At 35.1% G+C, this 22,132-nt stretch overlaps 1 protein-coding gene across 3 annotated transcripts in view; it reads right to left on the bottom strand.

The window, feature by feature from the left end:
• AK9 (adenylate kinase 9) overlaps positions 1-22,132 on the bottom strand; it is a 71,676-nt gene that overhangs the window by 36,060 nt on the left and 13,484 nt on the right. For 2 of the 3 annotated variants that reach the window (XM_087777078.1, XM_087777080.1), the window contains exons 9-17: positions 20,185-20,259; positions 18,627-18,725; positions 16,559-16,698; positions 16,296-16,476; positions 15,709-15,853; positions 11,674-11,807; positions 10,693-10,849; positions 6,537-6,672; positions 6,032-6,102 (exon numbers count right to left, since the gene is read on the bottom strand). In XM_087777078.1, the coding sequence (XP_087633204.1) occupies positions 6,032-6,102; positions 6,537-6,672; positions 10,693-10,849; positions 11,674-11,807; positions 15,709-15,853; positions 16,296-16,476; positions 16,559-16,698; positions 18,627-18,725; positions 20,185-20,259 (1,138 nt within the window). The remainder of the gene's footprint in view (positions 1-6,031; positions 6,103-6,536; positions 6,673-10,692; positions 10,850-11,673; positions 11,808-15,708; positions 15,854-16,295; positions 16,477-16,558; positions 16,699-18,626; positions 18,726-20,184; positions 20,260-22,132) is intronic. The other variant, XM_087777079.1, reaches the window with a different exon arrangement.

Genomic DNA, 22,132 nt, shown 5'->3' with positions numbered 1-22,132 from the left:
TCAGTGCTTTTACGTAAGAATATTTTTCATTCATTATAATCTATGTGTTCTGTGTTCAAAATATGCTCAAAATCAAGACTTTGCAAAGGAGTGCACTTGGCGTTCTACAGAACAGCTCCTATTGGGTGGAATTGCTTCTGACTTGGAAGAAGGGCTTGTGCACCTGAAGGCTGGTGTAATTTTTCCAACTGTATCAGTTGGTCAATAAAGAATATAATTTTTTCCTGTAAGCCTTGTTTTGCTTAGACCATTGTTAGATGGTCCTTAGACCATTGTTAGAGTAATAAAACACCACTAGTACCTCTCAACATGTTATGATTATCCAAACCTTAAATCATATTAAACAAGAATGTATTTTAAAATCTGAAATTATGGCATTTGTTTTCATGTACATCTCTTTTTTTTTGCAAAGAAACCACAAACATAATGAAAACCAGGTTGGAAACATTGAATTTCTTATTTATGCAGAATCAGGAAACTTTATCTCGTAAACAAGCATCTTCTTCTTATATGGTTAGCAGACAAAAACCCACAACCTTTAGCATGTGTCAAATTGAGAAAATTCTTCACTTATTCTAGTTCATTATTTCTGTTTGATATATACAGGAATGCAGTCAAGCAAAATGGGCTTTGATGCTCTGTAATAAATAAATCAAGAGTCCATAATATACACAAAGAGGAAAACGACATGCAGAAAAATATGTGCAAAATGGAAGACACTTTGTTAAGGCTGTCAACATGCAAATTCTCACATGCATACATAACTTAATCACAGACAGTCCTAGAGACTTCAATGGAAATAGCTATGGCACAGGAGCTAAGCATGTCTAAATTTTTACAGTGTGTCTAAACACTTAAGAGATTTCATTTACAAGACTGGTGCTGGATAGGGTCAAGGAAGACAGACAGACAGATATTAAACAAAGAAAACTAAGAAGATGTCCTTTTTCTTACAGATGTTCAGAAAGTGACAAGAGCTTTCAGAGAGGCTGATAGCTCTAATCATAGGCTTTTGTTCTTTTTTTTTGCAAAGAAATGCAGAGCTGTACTAAACCAGTATCCCTTAGCCTTTATTTCTCTGAATGAGAGACTAAAAGAATTTAAGAACTGAAAGTATTTCGGATCTAATTGAGAAAATTTTTCATAACCTTTCTGTTTCAAATTTTGAAATTTCTCACCTAAAATGCTGTGATTACAGGTATTAGAATGTAATTATCATATCTGGCTTATGAAGGAGGGCAGAAAGTGGCTTTGAAGATCATGCAACTTTGCTCAAAGACTGAACAAACTGTGCAGTTAATATCACTACAGCTTGTTTTAAAGTCTGTGGTACAAGTAATTTGCTATCCCTTGTCTGCAGATTAATAAACTGTCCTTGTTCAAACTCTCTCACTGAAAAGCCTCCAGTTAGAGGTAGAAAAAAAAAACAAATCAGGATGCAAGCCAGCCAAGAAAAACAAAGGAAATATATTTAGAGGCTGTAGGACTGAGCACACATCAACTGCCTGGTAAATGCTATAATTACAGTTGATTCCAAAATGCATTTCTCTTCAAAGACTAAGGAGGAAATGTGCAAACATGTACAGGTTTAATTATTACTATATTTATTCTTTGTTGTTGTTTAAAATATCCTGCTGAATTTAACATGATGATAAAAATAAAAAGCAAGAACATAAAATAAAAGCTAGAGATGGGTATTGATTACACCCTCCACTATCTGTAATTTGAGAAAGGGGGGGGGTTGGAATCAATATTAAAGAGTTTATAACAAATATTAACAGCTGTGAAGGACAAGCATGGAAGGCGACGGCTGGAATTATCAGCTCCAGCTACCCATTTATTTCTTGCAAGAGATTCTGCCCAAGAAGAGCAGCAGAAGAGACATCAGGGAAGATGGGGTTGCACTAACACACCACCCTGAGCAACAGTGACTGAGGCATAGGCATACGTGTGCTCCCGTTGAGTTTGCTATAGGAAGGGTATAATCTCTGGCAGAAAAGCAGGGCTGACAAATAAAGTGCCGTCCTAGTTTCGGCTGGGATAGGGTTAATTTTCTTCCTAGTAGCTGGGATAGTGCTGTGTTTTGGCTTTAGGATGAGAATAATGTTGATAACACGCTGATGTTTTAGTTGTTGCTGAGCACTGCTTACACTAGTCAAGGACTTTTCAGCTTCCCAGGCTCTGCCAGGTGCACAAGAAGCTGGGAGGGAGCACAGCCAGGACAGCTGACCCAGACTGGCCAAGGGACTATGCCGTACGTATGACGTCATGTCCAGTATATAACCTGGGGGGAGCTGGCTGGGAGGGGGGGGACTGCTACTCAGGGACAGGCTGGGCGTTGTTTCGTGGGTGGTGAGCAATTGCATTGTGCATCACTTGCTTTATATATTATTATTATTATTATTGTTATTGTTATTATTACTGCTACTACTACTATTTTACTTTATTTTATTTCCGTTATTAAACTGTTCTTATCTCAACCCACAAGTTTTCTCACTTTTACTCTTCCAATTCTCTCCCCCATCCCACCGGGGAGGGGGAAGTGAGCGAGAGGCTGTGTGGTGCTTAGTTGCTGGCTGGGGTTAAACCACGACAAGTGCAGAAAATAAAGTCTTAAACCATGACAACTGTTTGCTTCGGTGGATAAGATCAATTGTATGGGTTATTTTATTGTTGAAACGTGGCAGTAAAGAAATATGCCAAGTTTTACTTCAGGAAGATTGGAATGAACCCACAGATCTACCTGAAGCTGTATAACTCTTCTACAACACCTGAAATATATTCTCATGAAGTCATGTAGCTGTGTCCTAGTATACATAAATCCATAGTCATGCAAAGCTGCTGCAAAAATGCTTAAATACAGTAAGAAATTCCTGAAAATAATTTAAGCTTAGAATAATTGTGTCAAGGGACGTGAAAAAAGATGCGGGGCTATAATTTTCAGCTACACACTACAAGCAAGAGTTATCACATAAATTGTTATGTGTACCTCCAACAGACATTTTCAGCATTGAACTTAGCTTCCTAACTCACTTAAATACATTTGTTAAATTTACCCAAAGTCTCCTTCTCCATTTATTTCCACTCTCATTAAGACACGTGTAAGTACCTTGCTCATTACTGGAACCATTTTTTTCCTTTTAAACACAAACAATATTATAAATTTTAATATGTTCAGTCCTGAAGCAATCCCAATTACTTCAATGTCCCGCTGAGGCTACAAAAATTGCACTTATTGAAATGCACATTTATTTATATAGAGTAGAACAGAACAGAACAGAACAGACCAGACTATTTCAGTTGGAAGGGACCTACAATGATCATCTAGTCCAACTGCCTGACCAATTCAAGAGTGACCAAAAGTTAAAGCATGTTGTTAAGGGCATTGTCCAAATGCCTCTTAAACACTGACAGGCTTGGGGCATCGACCACCTCTCTAGGAAGCCTGTTCCAGTGTCTGACCACCCTCTCGATAAAGAAATGCTTCCTAACGTCCAGTTTAAACCTCCCCTGGTGCAGCTTTGAACCATTCCCATATGATCTGATATATGAGACATCAAAAGAGCATGACTGGGGTCCTGGAGTATTCTTCTGAGTTTTCATTTTTATACCACAACTGCTATATAAAAAAACCCCAAACTGTGAACATATCATTCATTTATATTTTTGTAAAGACATATCACATGGGAGAAAAGCTGCAGTCAATGTGCTGATGGCAGATGTCAGGCTAAGAGCAGCATGACTGAAGTGTTTTGGTGAGTCAGTATTTGATTACTGAAATAAATGTAGGCGTAGGAAAACATGATTTTCTCTGAACAAGGACTTAACACGTGTTAAGAGCACAAGTGTGTATATGACATTATTACTTCTATCATTAATAATTATTGTTTTGATGTACTCAGGTCAAAATGCGTTAGATATTCAAAACTAAGATGAACTTAATAGAGTATCTGTGTAGAACCCTTTATATTTAATACTTTAGAACTCATTCACTTTGGAGAAGAGCTATGTGTTTTATTAGAAACTATAAAAAGTTATAATGTAGAATTTTTAAGTTTGTATGTGATTTAAAGAACCCTACAAAGCTGAAGTATTTTTTTCAGTGAGTAGGTGAAATGTTACCTAATTAAAAATTAAAAGCATGTTATCATATCAGTCTATTTTATACTACCTTTACAACTTGGGCCTTGTTATATATAGGTAAAATAAATGCCAGTCTGGATAATGAAAGAAAGTGTACCTGAGGCATATTGACAATACAGAACTTAAGCTTGGCCATAATATTTTTCTAGAGAAACCAGTATGTTATGTTTGAAGGGAAGACAGTGATGGCAGTCTAGGCCCTCACTGCTCGGAGAAAAAAAAAAGAGGGGGATTTCATGCACTTCAATTTTTAATTTCAGCTCCAGGCCTTAGGTTATAATTTAGGCTATGATGGAGAAACCTTAAGATCCCATAGCAGAGGAAGAAAATACTCTAAAGTCCCCAACCTAGTTCTTAATGTAGAGACAGATACTCATGCATGGTACTTCATCTTGACAGCAGATCCAAATCAGACAGCAACATTCTTCTAAGAAAGTAGGCAGCGATTAAAGAAGGCAAAAGGGAAAGTACAACCCTGCCGCTTTTTTGACTGCTGAGGTTCAGAAACGTTGAAACTAACTGGAATTATTTCTAAACTTTGACCCAGCTGACAGAATTGTCTGAGATGCAAAAATCCAGCCTATTTGTGACAGTTGGCCTGCCCCCAAAATACCACTCCTCTTAGATTATTCACTGCTGCCCAGGACAATTCTATTTTCATTGCTGGAAGCAAAGTATAGCACAAGTCTGGTACAAAAGCAGAATCTTTACAGGAAATAAAGAGTGGCTAAACAAAAATAATATGTGATTCTGTCAATACAGAAAGAAGCAAAGTAAGAAAGTCTTTACCCAAAATGTTTTATTAATATTGTTAGTAGAGGGGAAACCTCATGTGATACACATAATTCCATTATTTTTTATGTTGTTATGTTATTAAAGGCTAATCTCCATAAGCACAAAGGAGGGGAGGAACAATGACAGGTGAGGGAACCCCAATAACCTAATCAGAACAAACATAACCTTGACTTGGTTCCCCTCAGGATCATTAAAAGAGGATGATGAAGGCATTTTCTGGCTGTGAGATCTATTGAGATGAGTCAAGCAGAGAGGCTTTCCCTGGCTGAGGGGAATTACTGCCTACAGGGTATGAGGTTCATTAGGGGATGCCAGGAAAAGCAGTTTGGGATTGTGAGAGACTTATAATATTATGAGGCATTTCTGAGAAGGACCAAAGGCAAGGAGAAGGAAGGACCAAAGTGGATTGGGGAGGAACAAGCATGGATAATAGAGTAAGAAGCGGATGAAAGGGGAAATGGGAATACATGCTCAGACTCATTACTGCATGGTCCCGGGGACATGAAGCTGCAGCAGCCTCACCTCTACTGGGCTACTGGATTCAACAATTCATAAGGTATGTTGCTACCGGATTCAGCAATTCTTAATGCAGGTTAAGAGAGCCACTCCTGAAATAATTTCCATTCCTCTTTAATTGCTTCAGGCTGAGCTTCTTGGAGGAAGAACAGAAAATCAGACAGTTTTGCGATTTTCTTATTTGCGATTTTCTTATTAGCTATTGGCTAAGTTCTAGCAATGTTTTCTAACTTGTGAGGGGATACGGATTTTGTGATGAGTAGGAAGTTTCAGTACAGTTAATAACCCCTTAGAAAAGTTACTAGAGGAGATAGAGAGTCCTGTCCTTTGGATTTATTGAAAACCGTAACTGTGCTGGCTGATTTAATACACATCTCTATTCTCTAACATCCATTGAGAATGACACATAGAAATGAGTGCATGAATCAGTAAAGGAAGCAAAGGTAGTAATATAAAGTTATTTTTCTAGATGCTGAATGTAAAAAGGAAATAAAAAATGTAAAATCTGCATAAAAAACAAATTACTAAATTATTTGAAACACATAATTAGATAAAATAGAAGTCAAATGATACACACTTTCACCTTTCTCCTCAGCAGCCTCTAGAGATTGATCTTCCTCTGATGTCAGTATTTCTTGCATTTCTCTTCTGTAAGTAAAAGATTATTCATCTTAAGACTTATATAAATACTACTGAGGCAAGCTGCAGATATATTAAATGTAAAGTAAAGTTGTGGAAATATACTGTTGGGAACTGAAATATAATTTGGGTTCTACAAAATAAAAATCAAATATATTTTATCATCTAAAATGTTATCGTCTCATTGTATCAAACGGCTGGACTAATGAAAGGCTAATGAAAATGCATTTAGCAAGAGAATCTTCTGCCACCATATTTACTGATCTAAATGAGATATTCCTCAAAGATAACAAATATTTGATTATTTCCTGTACATCACAACTAGTCTTAGTGTACTGTTTTAGTACATTTGCGTTGATAAATGCACTGATACCTTTAACACAAAGTAAGGTTACAATTTTCTTGCGCTCATTTTATACATTCAGATAGCTGGAATATTTTACCTTACTTCTTCTTCTTCTTTCTTTTGTAATGCTTCTTCTTCTTTCTTTTGTAATGCTTCATCTGTTAGTCTTTTCAAAATCTTAGAATTAATTTCATCTCTATTCGCTAAGTATGTTCTGCGTAGTATACAGACTCCTGCAGTACAATTACACAACAGTAATGAGTTCTATGCATCTGTATAAAACTAAAGTTGAGTTAGGAAAATTATTTAATAAATTATAGACACCTTTCCTACTTTTTTTTATAGCCAAGAAAAGGCTATACCTTTTGTATACCACTGAAATGTTGTTATACTGTGCTTTCTAAGGTTTTAGAGCTCTGTTTTCAGTTTCAAGCACCTAATAAACTGAGTCTGGGATATGGGAAGGTTATGATGAAGGCTATAAGGGGAGACAGCACTGAAAGGATTTATCTTACATTTCCGTATATCACGCATTACTCTGGCATTTATTTTGTTTGTATGTGTGTGAAGAAAACTATGAAGAAACAAATGAAGAACATTCAAATAAAAATATGAAGAATGTACATACCTATAGTACTACAGCTGGTTGACAGAAATGAAGAATATGCTGTTCCTACTAGGAACTCTACTGACTTATTTACTTTGGCAAATAGATTTATGATAGATGGCTGTGTGGCTGAAATCCATTTCCATCAGTGGAGTTATGCCAGTTTAGACTAGTTCAGGGAATAGCTCACAAAGTAACGACTCAAAATGCTATGAAAATGTAACCTCCACTACTACATTATTATTTAAGCAACAGAAATTAGTGGGAATCAAATAAAGAGTTAACACAATTGCCCAAACGGAAAAAAAAAAAAGAACAAAATTAAACAAAATAGCTAAATTCAAGGAAACATACCCATAAGCAAAAAGCTACACTTTTAGCCAAAGCCTATAGCAGACATTATGATCTTGTCTCTTTCACCTCACTTTAATCATACTTGTTCCTCCCGTATCTCACCTGATCACTATCATCAACTAACATAAAATGTATTTTTATCTAAATTTGAACTGTGAGAAACATGTTACTTAACTGTTAGGAACATTGGTGTTGATTTGAAACAGATGATAATTTTGTGTGAACAGTTTATATTTTAAACCAATACTTTCAATTAAATGTATTTGTGAAAAAGGGAGGGTGAGTGAAGGGAATTTTTTTAAAGTGTAGTTTGTAAACTCATCTTTAGATAGTTCCGTCTTGGTATTCTTCTGCAAAAAAGTTGTGAGAGTTTTCAGTGGCTTTGCCTGGTGGCCCAGGCATGCACTTTCCCATCTTTGTGTTTTGTCACAGTATTATGAAAAGCAGCAGTGCCAAAGAGCATTAATTTACTTCATTATTCAGAGTCCAAATGACATTGAACTAAAGTGAAGCAGCTTTAATTACAGAATATCATATGCAGAACATCCAGAAGAATCACAATTACTATAGTATAACTAACCATTCTTTCTTCCTTGGGTACCAGCACATGTGTTTCTCACTCAAAGGATTCAATATTGTTTCTTCTGATGAAGCATTTTAGTATTACTTGGTCAAATTGAGCAAGTGACCTATAAGCCTTTAGAATAATGGATAATAAATTAGCAAAGTCCTACGTGGCTGACCTGAGAATATCTGCTACTGGTATTAACCAGTAATAAGCTAGTTTGCTAATGGAGCAGGTTTGTAGGTAGCTCAGCTGATTCTGGTTGAAAGAACAATGTTCTTGCTATGTCCTGTTTTAATGCAACTGGAAGTCTGTTAAGAAAATCTCTATACCAGTATTATATTTCACTTCGATTTGTTATGATAGGCTACAAACAGTATGACTTGTATTCAATTTGCACATGACTTGTTTCAAACTGAGACAGTAAAAATATATGCTTTATCATTTAAAGTATGTTAATTCATTTCCTCCCACCAGTGAATGAAACTTTGAAGAAAAATAAATTGTCATTGATTCATATGAAAGCCCGATACAGCTCCAGGGATAAAATGAAGGTATAGACTCATTATCATCCCAAATACATTAAAAATGGGAATGGTGGATTTCCTTCCAAGCCTGAAATCTACTTATAAATAGGGCCAAATGGGTTGTAATTAAGAAACCTGTCTTTTTTATATGTGATATAAAGACTATAACCATGTTAGATCTAACAGAGGTACCATCACGGTTGTGATCACAAAATTTAAGTTTCATGAAGGACCTCTCTGACTTCTAGGAAAGGCTTATGCTTATGTTTTAAAGAATCTGCCATCTGTCAGTCTAGAGAAACAGAAGATGATTGCATAGAAGAGACGGCTACCAAGAGTATAAAATAGATCGTTCAGATTAGAACAAGTAGTTGAGAGCCAGGTTTTGAGAACTAGTGGGAATGGCAGAAAGGTGTACATTGCAGGAAGGAAGCACATAATTTGAAAGCCCTAGAGAGGTCTTCATTTGAAAACCTCTGCTATGCACTCCCAAGTTCTTCCTTTCCTGAAAGAAAAAAATGGGGCAGTTCCTGTTGACCAGTTTTCAACATGGTTCCCATGAAGAACTATCTATTCCCAAAGTGTCTGATCTAGAATAAAGCCTTTCAGGGATGTTGAGACAACCTTTTCTTTTACCCAATTAGTTCACTAATTTGTTAAATTCTGAAAAGTGAAGAGAAAGTTAACATAATTCTGAAAGCATCTCTCCTACCTCAGCCCTCTCCCTGCAGAAAAGGCTAGAGCTTGACTCCTGCTGTTTGTTATTTAGTACACTGTATTAACATTACATTACTGCATGCCAGCTACATGAATAAGGTGCTTTTTGTGGTTGTAAGAAAGGACAATGCACTGTGTCCCAGGAACTAGGTTCATGAACATTTCAATATACTTGAAATGTCTCAGAAGCAAAGATGAGGCGTGGAAATGCAATGTGTCCTTAAGTTCTTTCTGGAAGTATCTGAGATGAGGTCTTGAATGATAGGAACAGCAAATATGATTTTGTGACAAACACTGGATCTAGAACTTTCTCATAGAAATGTTCAGTCTGTATTTAGTCTGTATACAAGCTCCAGCCACACTGGAAGACTTCTAGTTAAGATGTTTAAAGTGTTAAAAAATTTCACAAAGCTATGTGACCAAGCAGTTCAGGTGCTATAGTTGAGTTGTGAGGATGATGAGCTGATCAGATGACATGCTTCTGAAAAGCTTTTTTTCTTTTTTTAAATATGAAATCTGTTCTAAGTAAACAGTGTAATCTTGATTTGCTCAGGTTGATTTTTGTATTCAGGGACAAGGGTTTGAAAAGCTCTCTGGACTGATTCTAATGTTGGGCAGTTACTGAGCTTTCTTGAACTAAGTATGAATAGACCTTTCATTCCTTTCTTGAAGGGAAGTTTCTACTATTGAAAGACCTTTTGATAATAGACTGGGTTGAACAGGTAATGGTCAAACATTACCACAGGGCAATGAAACTTGTGGTGTGGTATGAATCAAGCAGGCATAATCCGTTAAGACACGATTTGGCAGGCAAAACTTTTAACGATGTATGAATCTGTTCAGTTTCTCATGCCTGGTACCAACCTTCCTTCCTGCTTGAAATAATAAAGTAAAAATCCCTTCCTCTGAATTCATGGGTACTAAGCTATTGTATCAATCTGGATAAGAAGCTGCTCAACTTTTTTTGACCCCAGGATGGGGAACAGGATACACCTGCATACAGGTATTTCTCCCCCCCCCCCCCCCCCCCCCCCCCGCCCCAACAGAGAAAGTTCATAACTATAACCTGATTTTGCAAGTGGGGAAACCAATGCACAGGCAGGGAAATTTGACTAAGAGCCACATCACAAGCTGGTCACCAGCCAGACACAGAATACAAAAGTCTGAAACTGCAAGAGTCCAGTGGTATTTACTGCTGATTGTAAACAGGAGGAAATTGTAAATAGGATTATAAATAGGAGGAATTTTCTTTACTGCTTTTGTAAAGCATTCCTATTTTCAATTCTGTCTAATTCCCTTAATCCAAATTGTAAGAAATTTGGGGTACTGTTGTTGATTCACTGGATTCTTCCTTCTCTAGACCCCTGAAACTTTATAAATGGAACACAACTACTAGTTTTTCTTGTAAGTGTGCATATATATGTATACAGATATCAACACAAAAAAAGAAAAGATTAAGTTTCATTAGTGTGCATTTACTAACCATCTTTTTCTGTATCCTTCAGACACACAACAGTGTCAGGTAAAAGTCCTTTTTCTGATAACGCTGACCAATGATCTACTGATAGAGGGTAGTTATCCACTACCCATCCTCCTTTTTCTGGAGCACCAGGAAACCTGTCTTTGTTCTTCTTCATAAGCTGTTATAAAATGGCAGGTTCAGTAACATGAAAAGACTAAGGTAGTCTGTGAGCTGTTCAGAAAGACTGCACAATACAAAATGATTTTCTGAATGTTATGATTTTTCCCTATTGGCATTTCATTTCAATAAAAAGTAAGGCATTTATAACTTTATATGTCTGAAAGAAATAAAAACATTTTAAACAAACAGAGATTCATGTGCCAGTGATTTTTTTAAGGTTGCCTGTAAAGAATTTAGATTCCAGTTTCAGTAGTTACAAACCGGTGAACAAATCTAAAACAATTCAAGATTCTTGGATAAACCTTCACATACAATTCTTTTCAAACACTTGTATCTGGTGTTGAGCTCTTTAATAGTGACTAAGAGTATAAAAATAGGGCAAGCATACGGTGATACTTCCCTCAAACGATTTTGCCAGCCTTTAATAAAGCCCAGGTACTTTGCAAGACAGAAATAATTTGTGTATATATCTACACATATATATATATATGTACTTTGCAAGACAGAAATAATTTTTGTATATATATACACATATATACACATATATGTGCACATATATACACATATATTATATATATATACATATATAGATGTGTATATATATATGTGTATGTATATATATATACAGTAGTCCTCAATAGATTTGTCTTTCATGATCTTGCTCAGTCTCTCCTCAATCCTATGTAAGCTTTCAGGCTATGTGATATAAACTAAACTGATCTTTCAAGTGGAAAAATTAAGAACATATATCGATAATGTATAAACTGTTACAGGTTGCTCTTAGAAAAAAAGTGCTTTGCTATACAGTACTTGTAGTTTTACCTCTGCAATAGCTCTCTCCAGTACTTCAGCATATATTTCAGGTGACAGTGTAACTTCAGAGACTGATGCACTTTTTATGGCTTCTTCTACCATCGCTTGAACTTCTGGGTGGTCAGCAGTTACCTCTGCCGTTCCTAAGAATATAGATTTTTTAAAGCACTTCACAAAAATTCTGAAATACTGATTTCCTCTGGTCAGGAATAACTGCTAGGCAATTAAATACAGCCACTTCATAATTACAGTGCAGCAGCCATTTTAAGCAATATTACACAATCATACTGAGAAAGAATAAAATAACAGTTCTTCTGAATGCAGTTCTAGAGACTATTTCAAAAAGCTAAGTTTTAAGATCTTGGTTTGTTCTCTCATTACAAAAAAAAAACCTTTTTAACTGTACAGTTTTTTCTACGACTAAGTGAAATATTGTTTCAATATGAATGGAATGACATTTGTGTACTAGAACAATCATGCACCTGCAGCACCTGAGAATTTCCTTTGATTTGATTTCTCTTTGATTCCTAAATCAAAAGGTTGACCAGATTAATTTAAAAATCAATACAAATCATAGATCAAGATAGTATATTGTCAACAATCAAGAAGGCTGCATTCCCTAAGATGCACAAAACATTCATATTGGATCCATATTTTGTTATTAATTGCTGACACAACGGACTGTAATTGTTTAAAATTTTTTAAGGATCACTCAGAGTTAGTTCACAGTTTAGATACTAATTTGATAAAACTTGGTGAAGAACTGTTTTAAGAAACCTCAATATCTACTATGTGAAGAGTATAACTTGGAAAAAATGCCATATTTACTTTCTGTAATTATGCCAAGATTTTTCACTGATTGCATTGATACTTTTTACACACACAAATTTACACATTATCAGGTTATTTTTGCCAAGTTACAAGCTCCCTGGGAAAGGGACAATATCTTCCTAAGTGCTTCCATTCTGCAAAAAAATTCAACCCAACCCAAAACCAAAACCAAACAGACTTTATAGTTATCACAGCTAAAGATATTATATTCTACTTCTTCAGTCCAAGAAATAGATCTTTCTTTATTGCTCTCTTCAATATCTTTTGCTGGTATAGAATGTCATAAATTAAAGGAAGAATATAATTGAAGGAACAAATGTTTTTCTTTAAAAAGACAAAGAAATTTGTAAAAACTACCACACAATCCACATTTATTTCATTTCCATTTTAGATCCTTATAAATATATTTCATTAATGTCCATTAATTGGATCTACCTAATAATCTATCTTTCTTGGTTGAGACGAAATGACAGTCTGTTCTGTATGAAAAAAATACTACTATTTGTAAACCAGGTCAGGCTTACAAACATATTTCATTTGTTTAAGTATATTTCAACAGGTTAATTAAAATTTAGCATACTTTTAAGTTTCTCATATTCAAGTGGCAAAAACTCCCACTCCTGAATTCAGATCCTCTCTTCCCTTTTTTTTTGTGTGTGTGAATTAACACCTATTCTCCTTATCTATTAAAAATTTCTGAAACAGTCTTATGCTATAAAAAGATATGTAAGTGAAAATACCAAACTTTTCATCAAAATACATGCTTAGCTCCTACAAAGGTCAGTGGGAGTCTTTTCCCCCTGTACACTAATGTGGTATTAATGGGTTAATATCTTTCAATGACAAAATTAATGTCTCATTTTAGGTTTCTCAAAACAACAGTATCAGCAGTAAGGAAAAAATATAAAATAGTCCTACAACTGTAAATGAGGAAAAAAAATATTATCTTTCACTTTTTAATTTGCAAGACACATTGAAGGCATGGAACGACATGCTTAAAATAGCTAAGATTTACTTCTTGCTTTTTTGGATGATGGCAGATTTTATAGCAGTCCCCTCTTCCAAGTTTATTCCCTCTCTGGTTTTAGTGATTTCTTCAGAATTATCTGCTTCTTTGACACTACTATGTTCTTGCAAGTCTCCTATAGTTATGAAATCGTATTAAATTCACAGAAAACTAGATCAGTAGAAAACCCTTTTATACAAATACTTCACCACAAAATCCATCTGACTAAACCAGCTACATGTCAGCGTTCTTTTTATCTGCAGCCTCCCAATCTGTGGAATCCCCCAACACGCCTCCTAGGAATCACAAGCACTTCTACAGCCCTCGTGAAGGCCAGACTAGGACCCATCAGCCTGTGAGACACATGGCTCTCTAGAAGTACCAGGTTTTATATGCCTGTTTCTCCCCTTAAAAGAGATCAGAAATATGACAAAAGCCAGAAAAGAGTTAAAAAATACACAAGTCCTGAACACTTCTTCAGTTCAACAGATTTAATACCCTCCCCTGCTTTCCCTCCAAACAGAACAATGTGGTTCTGTTTGAGCTGGATGTCATCTGAGCACATTAACAGACTGGGACACTCTGAGCACGTATATGTTACCTTTTTCGTTTGAATCAGAAGAGCATGTTTAAAGTGAATCTCCTGATCCTCCCCATGCTTTGGTACACATGGCAAAGCAGTCTTGGAACAAGCAAACTAATTGATTCCTTCCAGACGCACTATGCTGAAAACCATTAAGTGTTCAGCCCATGAGATCACAATACAGCTAGTCTGAAAGTCCTCTGTGCATGACATGGATATTGAGTCTTTAGCACCAACTGCTTCAGTCTCCTGACCTACTCTGACAGTAGACAGAAACTCTGTGGCCTTCAGTGGATTTTCACAGCCTTTGTCTATCCCTGAACTGGACTTGGGAGCACTCAGGACAGTCAGGGGGCCATTTACCTAATTAAACTTATATATATATATATATATATCTTTTGCATAATTTTTAGCAATTCTCTGTAATTCTCTCAAAAGGCAGAATTTATGAGGTAATTAACTAATTTTGTTAGGAACAGGAAATACTTTCTGGGATAGTTACCTCTAGATCTAGATTCAAGCTTCCAAAAATATTTAATTTCCCTTTCTGAAGCTTTCTTACTTTCTATGACAATTTACATCCTTCATCTGTTTGTAGTTCTGTTTTGCAATAAAATTGCTTGAGCTCTGTAAGGTTATTAATTAGGATTAAGTTCTTATTAATCCTAATATGATTTCACATACCTGTCCTCAAAAGTATTTACATAGCCAGGAATCTGGAACATAACACTGTTTAATGGTTTTAAGTTTGGTGTCATAGTTCACCATTATTCTTACTGCAACGCCAATGGTTTTTGTATCACTGTCAGCCTCTACGTTTTGCAGCACCAGGTGAGTATACTGACTTCTTGTTAGATATGTATCTATCCATGAGTAAGTCAAATACAGTGATTCCTTGCTTAGTTGAATAAGGCAAAATGGCCTGATTGTCCATTTGAACCATAACTAGAGCTAACTGGAAAATGCAGTACCAATTCAATGAAAAATTTTCATTTCAAAAGAAATAATTTTGACCCCCCCCCCAAAAATTTCCTGCAAAAAGAAAATCCAAATTTTGTTTAAAAGATATTAAAAGAACATGTCATTTTCACCTTTTCAAAATATTTTCTGAATTCATCAAGCTGCAAAAATCTGGGCAGCTGAAGAAGTCTAAACGTGACCAGAGCTGGAGAGTCTTGTGAATGTGCCATCTGAAACAGTATACTTGGAAGGCTGCTCCAAAGCGGAAAATCTGTAGATTGTGAGTTCACATCAGCCTAGCTGACAATCTGCTTTTGTGAAAAAAATTTCAATTTTGCAGAGATCTAACTTGTCAGAAAGTCATTCAAATGGGAAGTTTCCAACCAGTATCAGTCAGAACCAATTTCTTCTTTCAAAAAGAGCTCAGAAAACTCTTCCTTATATATTTGTGGCCCTCAACTTCAGAGGATTTATATATAAGATCAAAAATACTGAATTCTACTCAGCTATGCCCTTCACTGCATGTTCTTTTAGTTCATATTTAATGCACAACAACAATAACAACTTCTGTAATATTTTATAAGTTGAACTGACAGCAATTTCTTCAGTTAAATAACCTAAAGCAAATAAGATAGCTTCAAAGACCATGGAGCACCTTATTCACCTGGTTCTGTTGACTGTTTTTCTAATTCCAACCTATTTTTCACTGCTGTTATAGCCTTTTCTACTGTATCCCTTTGCACTTGCTCAATGTTTTCTTTTCTTGATTCTTCCACATGGGGTTGAATGAGTTTGGCCATATCAAGAACCTAGTGAAATGATTTGAAAAAATAAAAATATCACAAAAGAGAAATATAGCATCTGATTCAACTTCTATACAATGAAATTAATTTGGAAAAGCTCTGCAAATTTCAGAAAAATTTGCATATAATTCAAGTGCAGGTTTTTTTGTAGAAAAATAATTTCTAATTTGCATTTACATTTCATTAACTTAGATACAGAAGTTATTCATAATGTTCATATGCTAAGACAGATAACTGACACAAATTTTTGTCTTCCATAGAGGGTAAATAAAAATATTTTTGAAATTCAGATACTTTTATGTAAATGAATTTCACTAAATTACTATGATTCCTCTGTAATCCATATGTTTGCAACGTGTATGTTAGTAACAAGAGGAATAAGAATGTGCTTAACTGATTCCTAAGCCTCAGCTGATACCCTTGTTACATAAGACTTTTATAAACCTACCTTTCCTTTATATTTGTGTGCAATAAGGTTACAAATAGTTGTTCTTCCAGAGAATGGAGGACCAAATACTAGTACTTTACAAGGAGGAAGTGGCATTGGTGGTAACAGGTATGGCCGTGGATTCAACATAAATGTTTTCAGTGCCTCTGGGGATGACAGTACGTACATTTTACCTAGAAAACTTAAAACAGAAGAGAAGCTAACAGATATAGTCAGTTATCTTATAAAATAGAAATAAAAATTCAGTGTCAAATTCTGCTAACCTGACAGCCAAGTCTGGGTTTCCCATTACAAGATCACCTTCCTTTAGAGCCACAGGACATGCTTGTCCCCACCTGCTTCTACGCCATCGATATCTGTGTGCTATTAGTTTGTAAGATGACAGAACCCGGAAAAGTTCATCCTGTTTATTAAAACAGCAATAACAGCATATGTAATTTTTGTCTGAAGCTACATATGCCTTGTTCTTAGCCTTTTTTGAAATATTTTGTTGGAAAATAAGCAAACCTAAAAATAAAACCACATTATGCTTTTTAGAATCTTTAAAAAAACCCACATATTTCAGAAGTGTAGGACACTTTTAAGGAGAATCTATTTAGTTTTTCAATGTTATTTAATAAAAATAATTCTTGTAGGCTTCATTTATTATTTTCAGAAGTTTAAAAAATAAAAAGGTACAAATCAGCCATTTATTGAAGACAACAGAAAATGGCCAAGACTACTTCTAAAGGGGATGAAGAAAGGGCCACAATCCGTGTGGGGGAATAGCAAGGCCAAAATATCTCTTTTAGGCATGCAGAAATGTCATGTGATAGAAGTTTAATAGACCTTTTACAGAAGGTAGGTAGTGAGTGAATCCTAAAGTTTATGGTGACTCTAAATTATTCAGAATAGTACAGACAAGTGCTGGCTGTGAAGAACTGCAGCAGGACCTTCAGCATCTAGGAAGCTGGGCATTAAAATAGCAGTTTTACACAGAAAATTATGAGTTGTCATTGACTCTCGCTACTTGGGAATATATCTTGGAGTCATAATACATACTTCCATGAAAACATCTGGTCAATGCCCAGGAGCAGTCAGAAACCCAACCTGAACGTTAGGGATGTTTAGCAAAGAGTGAATAGAAGATAAAGGTTTTTTTTTTTTTTATTGTATAAATCCTGCCTTCATCTTTACTGCTATGTGCATTCTGCTACCCTAATCTCAAAAATTTTGCAGCAGAATTGGAAAAGTTTCAGAAAAATGTAATATGACTGATCAATCACACAAAAAGATTTTCATGTAAGAAAGAATAAGATTAAGTACACTGGAACTCTTCAGGCCAGGAACAAGACAGCTACATAAGAACAGGACAGAAGTCTGAAATCATGAGTTATTAGAGGGCAGATAGAGAGAACAAAACTATTTCCTGACTTTTGCATATCAACAGCTAGAGGATACTGAGCTAAAAGGTGGCAGGTTCAACACAAAGGGAACCAATTCTGTATATAATGTCCAGTTAAGCTGCAGAACTCCTTGCCCCAGATACTGTCTGTGGATGCTAAAAGCTTACACACAGACTAACACAAACACACAGACTAACTAAATAATCAATACAGATGACCTCTGACACAGAAAGTGCTTCACTTGTGAATTTGTCAGGGACTGAGAAAACAGAAAAGTCAAGAGGGTGGTGTTTCTCTGAAAATGTATAGTGGGGTCTCCCAGTTACAGTACCATTCATATATGCAAAGAAATAGGAAAGGTGACTGCAAGTGAATATAGGTGAAGACATTTATGCAGACTTCTGTTTTTGAGTTTTATTTGGAAGGGACACAAATTATAATTTTCATGATTCAGCAAAATGCAGCACTAAATTGTCATGTTTCTAATTAATTACATGAAATACAACGTATGTCATTTCAGGTGTGCAGGATGTTGCTGAATTTGTATTAGCATGATGTTTCTCATTCGGGAAAAGAGGAAAGACTGAGCTAAGAGCTGCTGAGATTGTTATTCTTTGGCTAAAGTTTCTTTCTTTTCTTGGAAGGAATTCATTCTTCCTCTATAGCTAAACCAAACATTTTGTTCAAAATTTATTATAATAATCAAACTTTTTTTTTTTTTAATGGCAGACATCTTTCTTTTCATCCTCTTTTAAGTGGATTTCCGTCACAGAATTATCTTAAATTCACATTTCTGAAAAATCAAGGCTCAAAAAATGCCCTTATTGCACGGTAAAACAAACTGGTTGCTGTGAAACAAAGATGTTATAATATAAGCTTACAGAAGAAAATTAAAAATATTCTTACAATTATAACAGTCAATCACATTTTAGAGAAGCACACTTACATTTCCCAGTCCCTCCAGCATTTCTTCTTGCTGACTTTGAAGTCTAGTTATAGGAGCTCCATTTCGAACACCCAGAGATTGAAGTCGAACTACCACTGACTGAAGAGAAAATAACTCTTGACTTAGTACCAATCAAAACTGCTTTTGTCATCTGAAAGGACCCCCAAAGTATTTTTAAAATTGTAACTTATTGTTTATATAATGGCTACATATACATTAAGGCCCAGTTTCTAGCATGGAGTCATGCTAGTTATTGAGCTGAGTTTTAACAAGCTACTTGGTAGATACAGGCAGTGCAAAATGCTGAATCACAGCCTTTGTATTTCCTCATTATGCTGTGAATCCCAAGCCTTCTAAAGGAATAGGCTGTGAAGGATTCTTTCCCACAAAGCAGTGGAAGTATTCAGATGAGCTCCAATCTGAAAAGGAGGAAAGTCTCTTTAGGAGATCAGCTTATGCACACTTGGAAGTAATACAACTTTGGGAAATTTATTTAAAAAGATACTTAAACCAGATGTCTGCCAATGAGAATCAGATGATATTAAATTTAATTGAAGTATTTCCTGAACATAATCTTGCTTGAATGCAAGTGTTCTTGGAATTAAAAAGCAAATTCTATCATGTTTGGACTAGTTTCATAATAGGTCTTTGCCTTACTTATAGCTAAAATTGTTGGAATCACTACACAACTCAATTGCCTTTACTATAAATTTTCTGTTGTAATGTTCACAAACAGATCATAAATGAGGAAATTTTATGTTCCAACTCTGCAAAATTAGTGTTTTTTTTTCCCACAGGACTACTCTTGGTAGTAAAGTTACGCATAAATTGAAATAATACTTACAGAATTATAATTGATTCAATTTGTTTCAAACAACAGAGGGAAAACTGCAGGAGCAGCTCACTTCCTACATTGTCAAAGACACTCTCTCACGTAATTTTCAACCCCATACTTTAGGTTCTGATTTGAAGCAACTCCTGTTTCTGAGCCAGAGGATAAGATTATTCATTTTCAAATTTTATCACTGTAGTTTTTTAACAGGGAGAATGAGTTGCTACGTTATGAGCTAACAATCTAGACACAAGCACTCAGCAGAATTGTTAAAAGAATGAAGTGTCTTCTATTATACTGTAAAACAACATCAAAGTTCATAAAAATTCTGTCATTATGTTAGACACCAGCACAAAATAAGCCAATTCTGTAAATACATCATACTAAAAATGTTTTAATTTCTCCATGTTAATAATGATATTTTACACTAATACACAAAATAAGGCGCTAAAAACAGATGGATACAATGCAAAGGAGTTCATAGCCTCCCTGAAAATATTCTCATGTCATATATATGTAAGCCTGGGGGTGGTGCAGTGAATCTTATAATTGTTTTAATAGAGCAACAAAAGCAAGCATTTCAAAGGTCATGTTTTCTAATGGTAATTAACTGAGTTTTAAACACAACTTAAAATTTTGCCAACACCTTAATACAGAAAACAATCCACAGAATTGAGAAATTATTTTCTAGTGGAGGTTAACTAAGTTGGTGCATAGCTTACTTACTACAAAGAGATCATCTGGTTGCTGATTTCCATCCAGTTCAATAAGATATTGACAATCCTGTTCAGCCATCAAGTCCTGTTTAAGAACAAAGACATACTCATCAATTGAGTATAGTTAACCGCATAATGACATTGAAACTCATTCTGTTCCTATACATATCCAAGGCTGGACTCCTTGTGGACTTCAGCAAAACCAAGATTCATTTTACTGATGACTTATAAAATCTTCTGGAGAGAAATTTTTATTTGGTGATGGATAAATACAGAGAGAATTCCAAAATTGGAGTTACAATGGGTTCAGAAAGCAGATCAGATATCCTAGCTCAAATGCAAGAGAGCTACAAAGAACCAAGATACAGTAATGTTTTGCATATGAACTCAGCTTCTAATTGTCTATCTACCTTAATTCTCTGTTGCAAAATGGTGACAATATCAATTAACAGATTTCTTGGAAATACCAGCCATGAAACCAATGTTTTCATTTTGGTCCTGTCTCAATTTCTGTAAAATTTGAACAATATATTTGATCTTTCTTATTTTCAATTTTCCCATTAGAAAATAAGATATTAGGCTAAAATAGACATCCCACATCCGTTGTTAATGTCTCTGTCTGAGGACTGAGAACACTCACTCCATTCCTGACAGATGTTGGTCTAATCCCAGCCCTGAAAAAGCCTAGTGAAGGTGACTTTACAACTTTGCAGGTAATCTATTCCAGTTCTTCACTACACTTATGGTCACAGTTCCTTTCCTTGCATCTAGTCTAATTCTTCTATACTATAAATTATTTGTCCTATCTTTGGTAGAAATAGATAATAACTAATTACTTCTTTCTAATACTCTTCTACAGAGAAGATAATAGTCTGTGTTTCTCTTATATACAATGGTCTTATTAGTACATCCATAATATTTGCTTTTGTGCAATAGCAACACATTTATTGACTCAGTTTATGACTAACTAAAACCCCACAGATTGCAGATTGTCTGTAGTGCTGAGGTCTAGCCAGTTATTTCACGTTGTAGCTGTTCATTAGGTTTCCTCCCTAACTGTAGTATTTCACACGTATTTCTACTCAATTTCATCCTAACAACTTATCAAGAAATCAAAGTCTGTTCTCCAAAGTTCTTTCTGCCTATCCCAGTTCAGTGCAAACTGCACATCTTATACGTTTTTTTTTTTCAATTTCATCATCTCAACCTCTACCTGGGCCCATGATAGACTTCTATGCTCTTTTAATGTATTAGTGGACCACTGAGTATGTTCACTAATACATTCATCATTAGTGAAGCCTAAGTAAGACCTACCAACTAGTGCATGTGTTGAAAGTGTTGAAATTTGGTGTACATCCTAAAGTGATTTAATCTAAACAACTTTCCATTAATTTGCTTACAAGAAATCCACATGAGATTGTATAATGATTAAAGATATCACTTTTTGTTTTCCCCTTCACAGCAGTAACAAGTTTCTTACTCTAGGAAAGAACATTATACCAGTTTTACACAATTTGATCTATAGGTTTATCTAATCCATAGGGAAATTGAATGGCATAAATAAACAGCAATTGTCAAGTGTGCAGCAAACATGAGGCTTTTGCAGTTGCTTGTATCAGGAGAGAAAAAAGAAAAAAGAAAAAAGAAAAAAGAAAAAAGAAAAAAGAAAAAGAAAAAAGAAAAAAGAAAAAGAAAAAAGAAAAAGAAAAAAGAAAAAGAAAAAAGAAAAAAGAAAAAAGAAAAAAGAAAAAGAAAAAAGAAAAAGAAAAAAGAAAAGAATTAATTATTGCTTTGGACCCGTTCTGGTTTTTTTTGGGGGAAAAAAAAAGATACATAGTAAATCCAACTTTCCTGAACACAACAAGGAAAGAAAAAAACAATGTCACAGCAGCAGAAATGAAATAGGTGATAAAGCAAACTGATGGACTAATTGTTGTGTATATAAATCTGCAGGCAAT

Source organism: Nipponia nippon, unplaced genomic scaffold, assembly GCF_047370975.1.
Source record: "Nipponia nippon isolate SJK-2023a ecotype South Korea unplaced genomic scaffold, ASM4737097v1 scaffold_4, whole genome shotgun sequence".
Lineage (NCBI taxonomy): Eukaryota > Metazoa > Chordata > Aves > Pelecaniformes > Threskiornithidae > Nipponia > Nipponia nippon.
The sequence above is the reverse complement of the archived record's forward strand: the minus strand, read 5'-3'. Positions and strand labels throughout refer to the sequence as shown.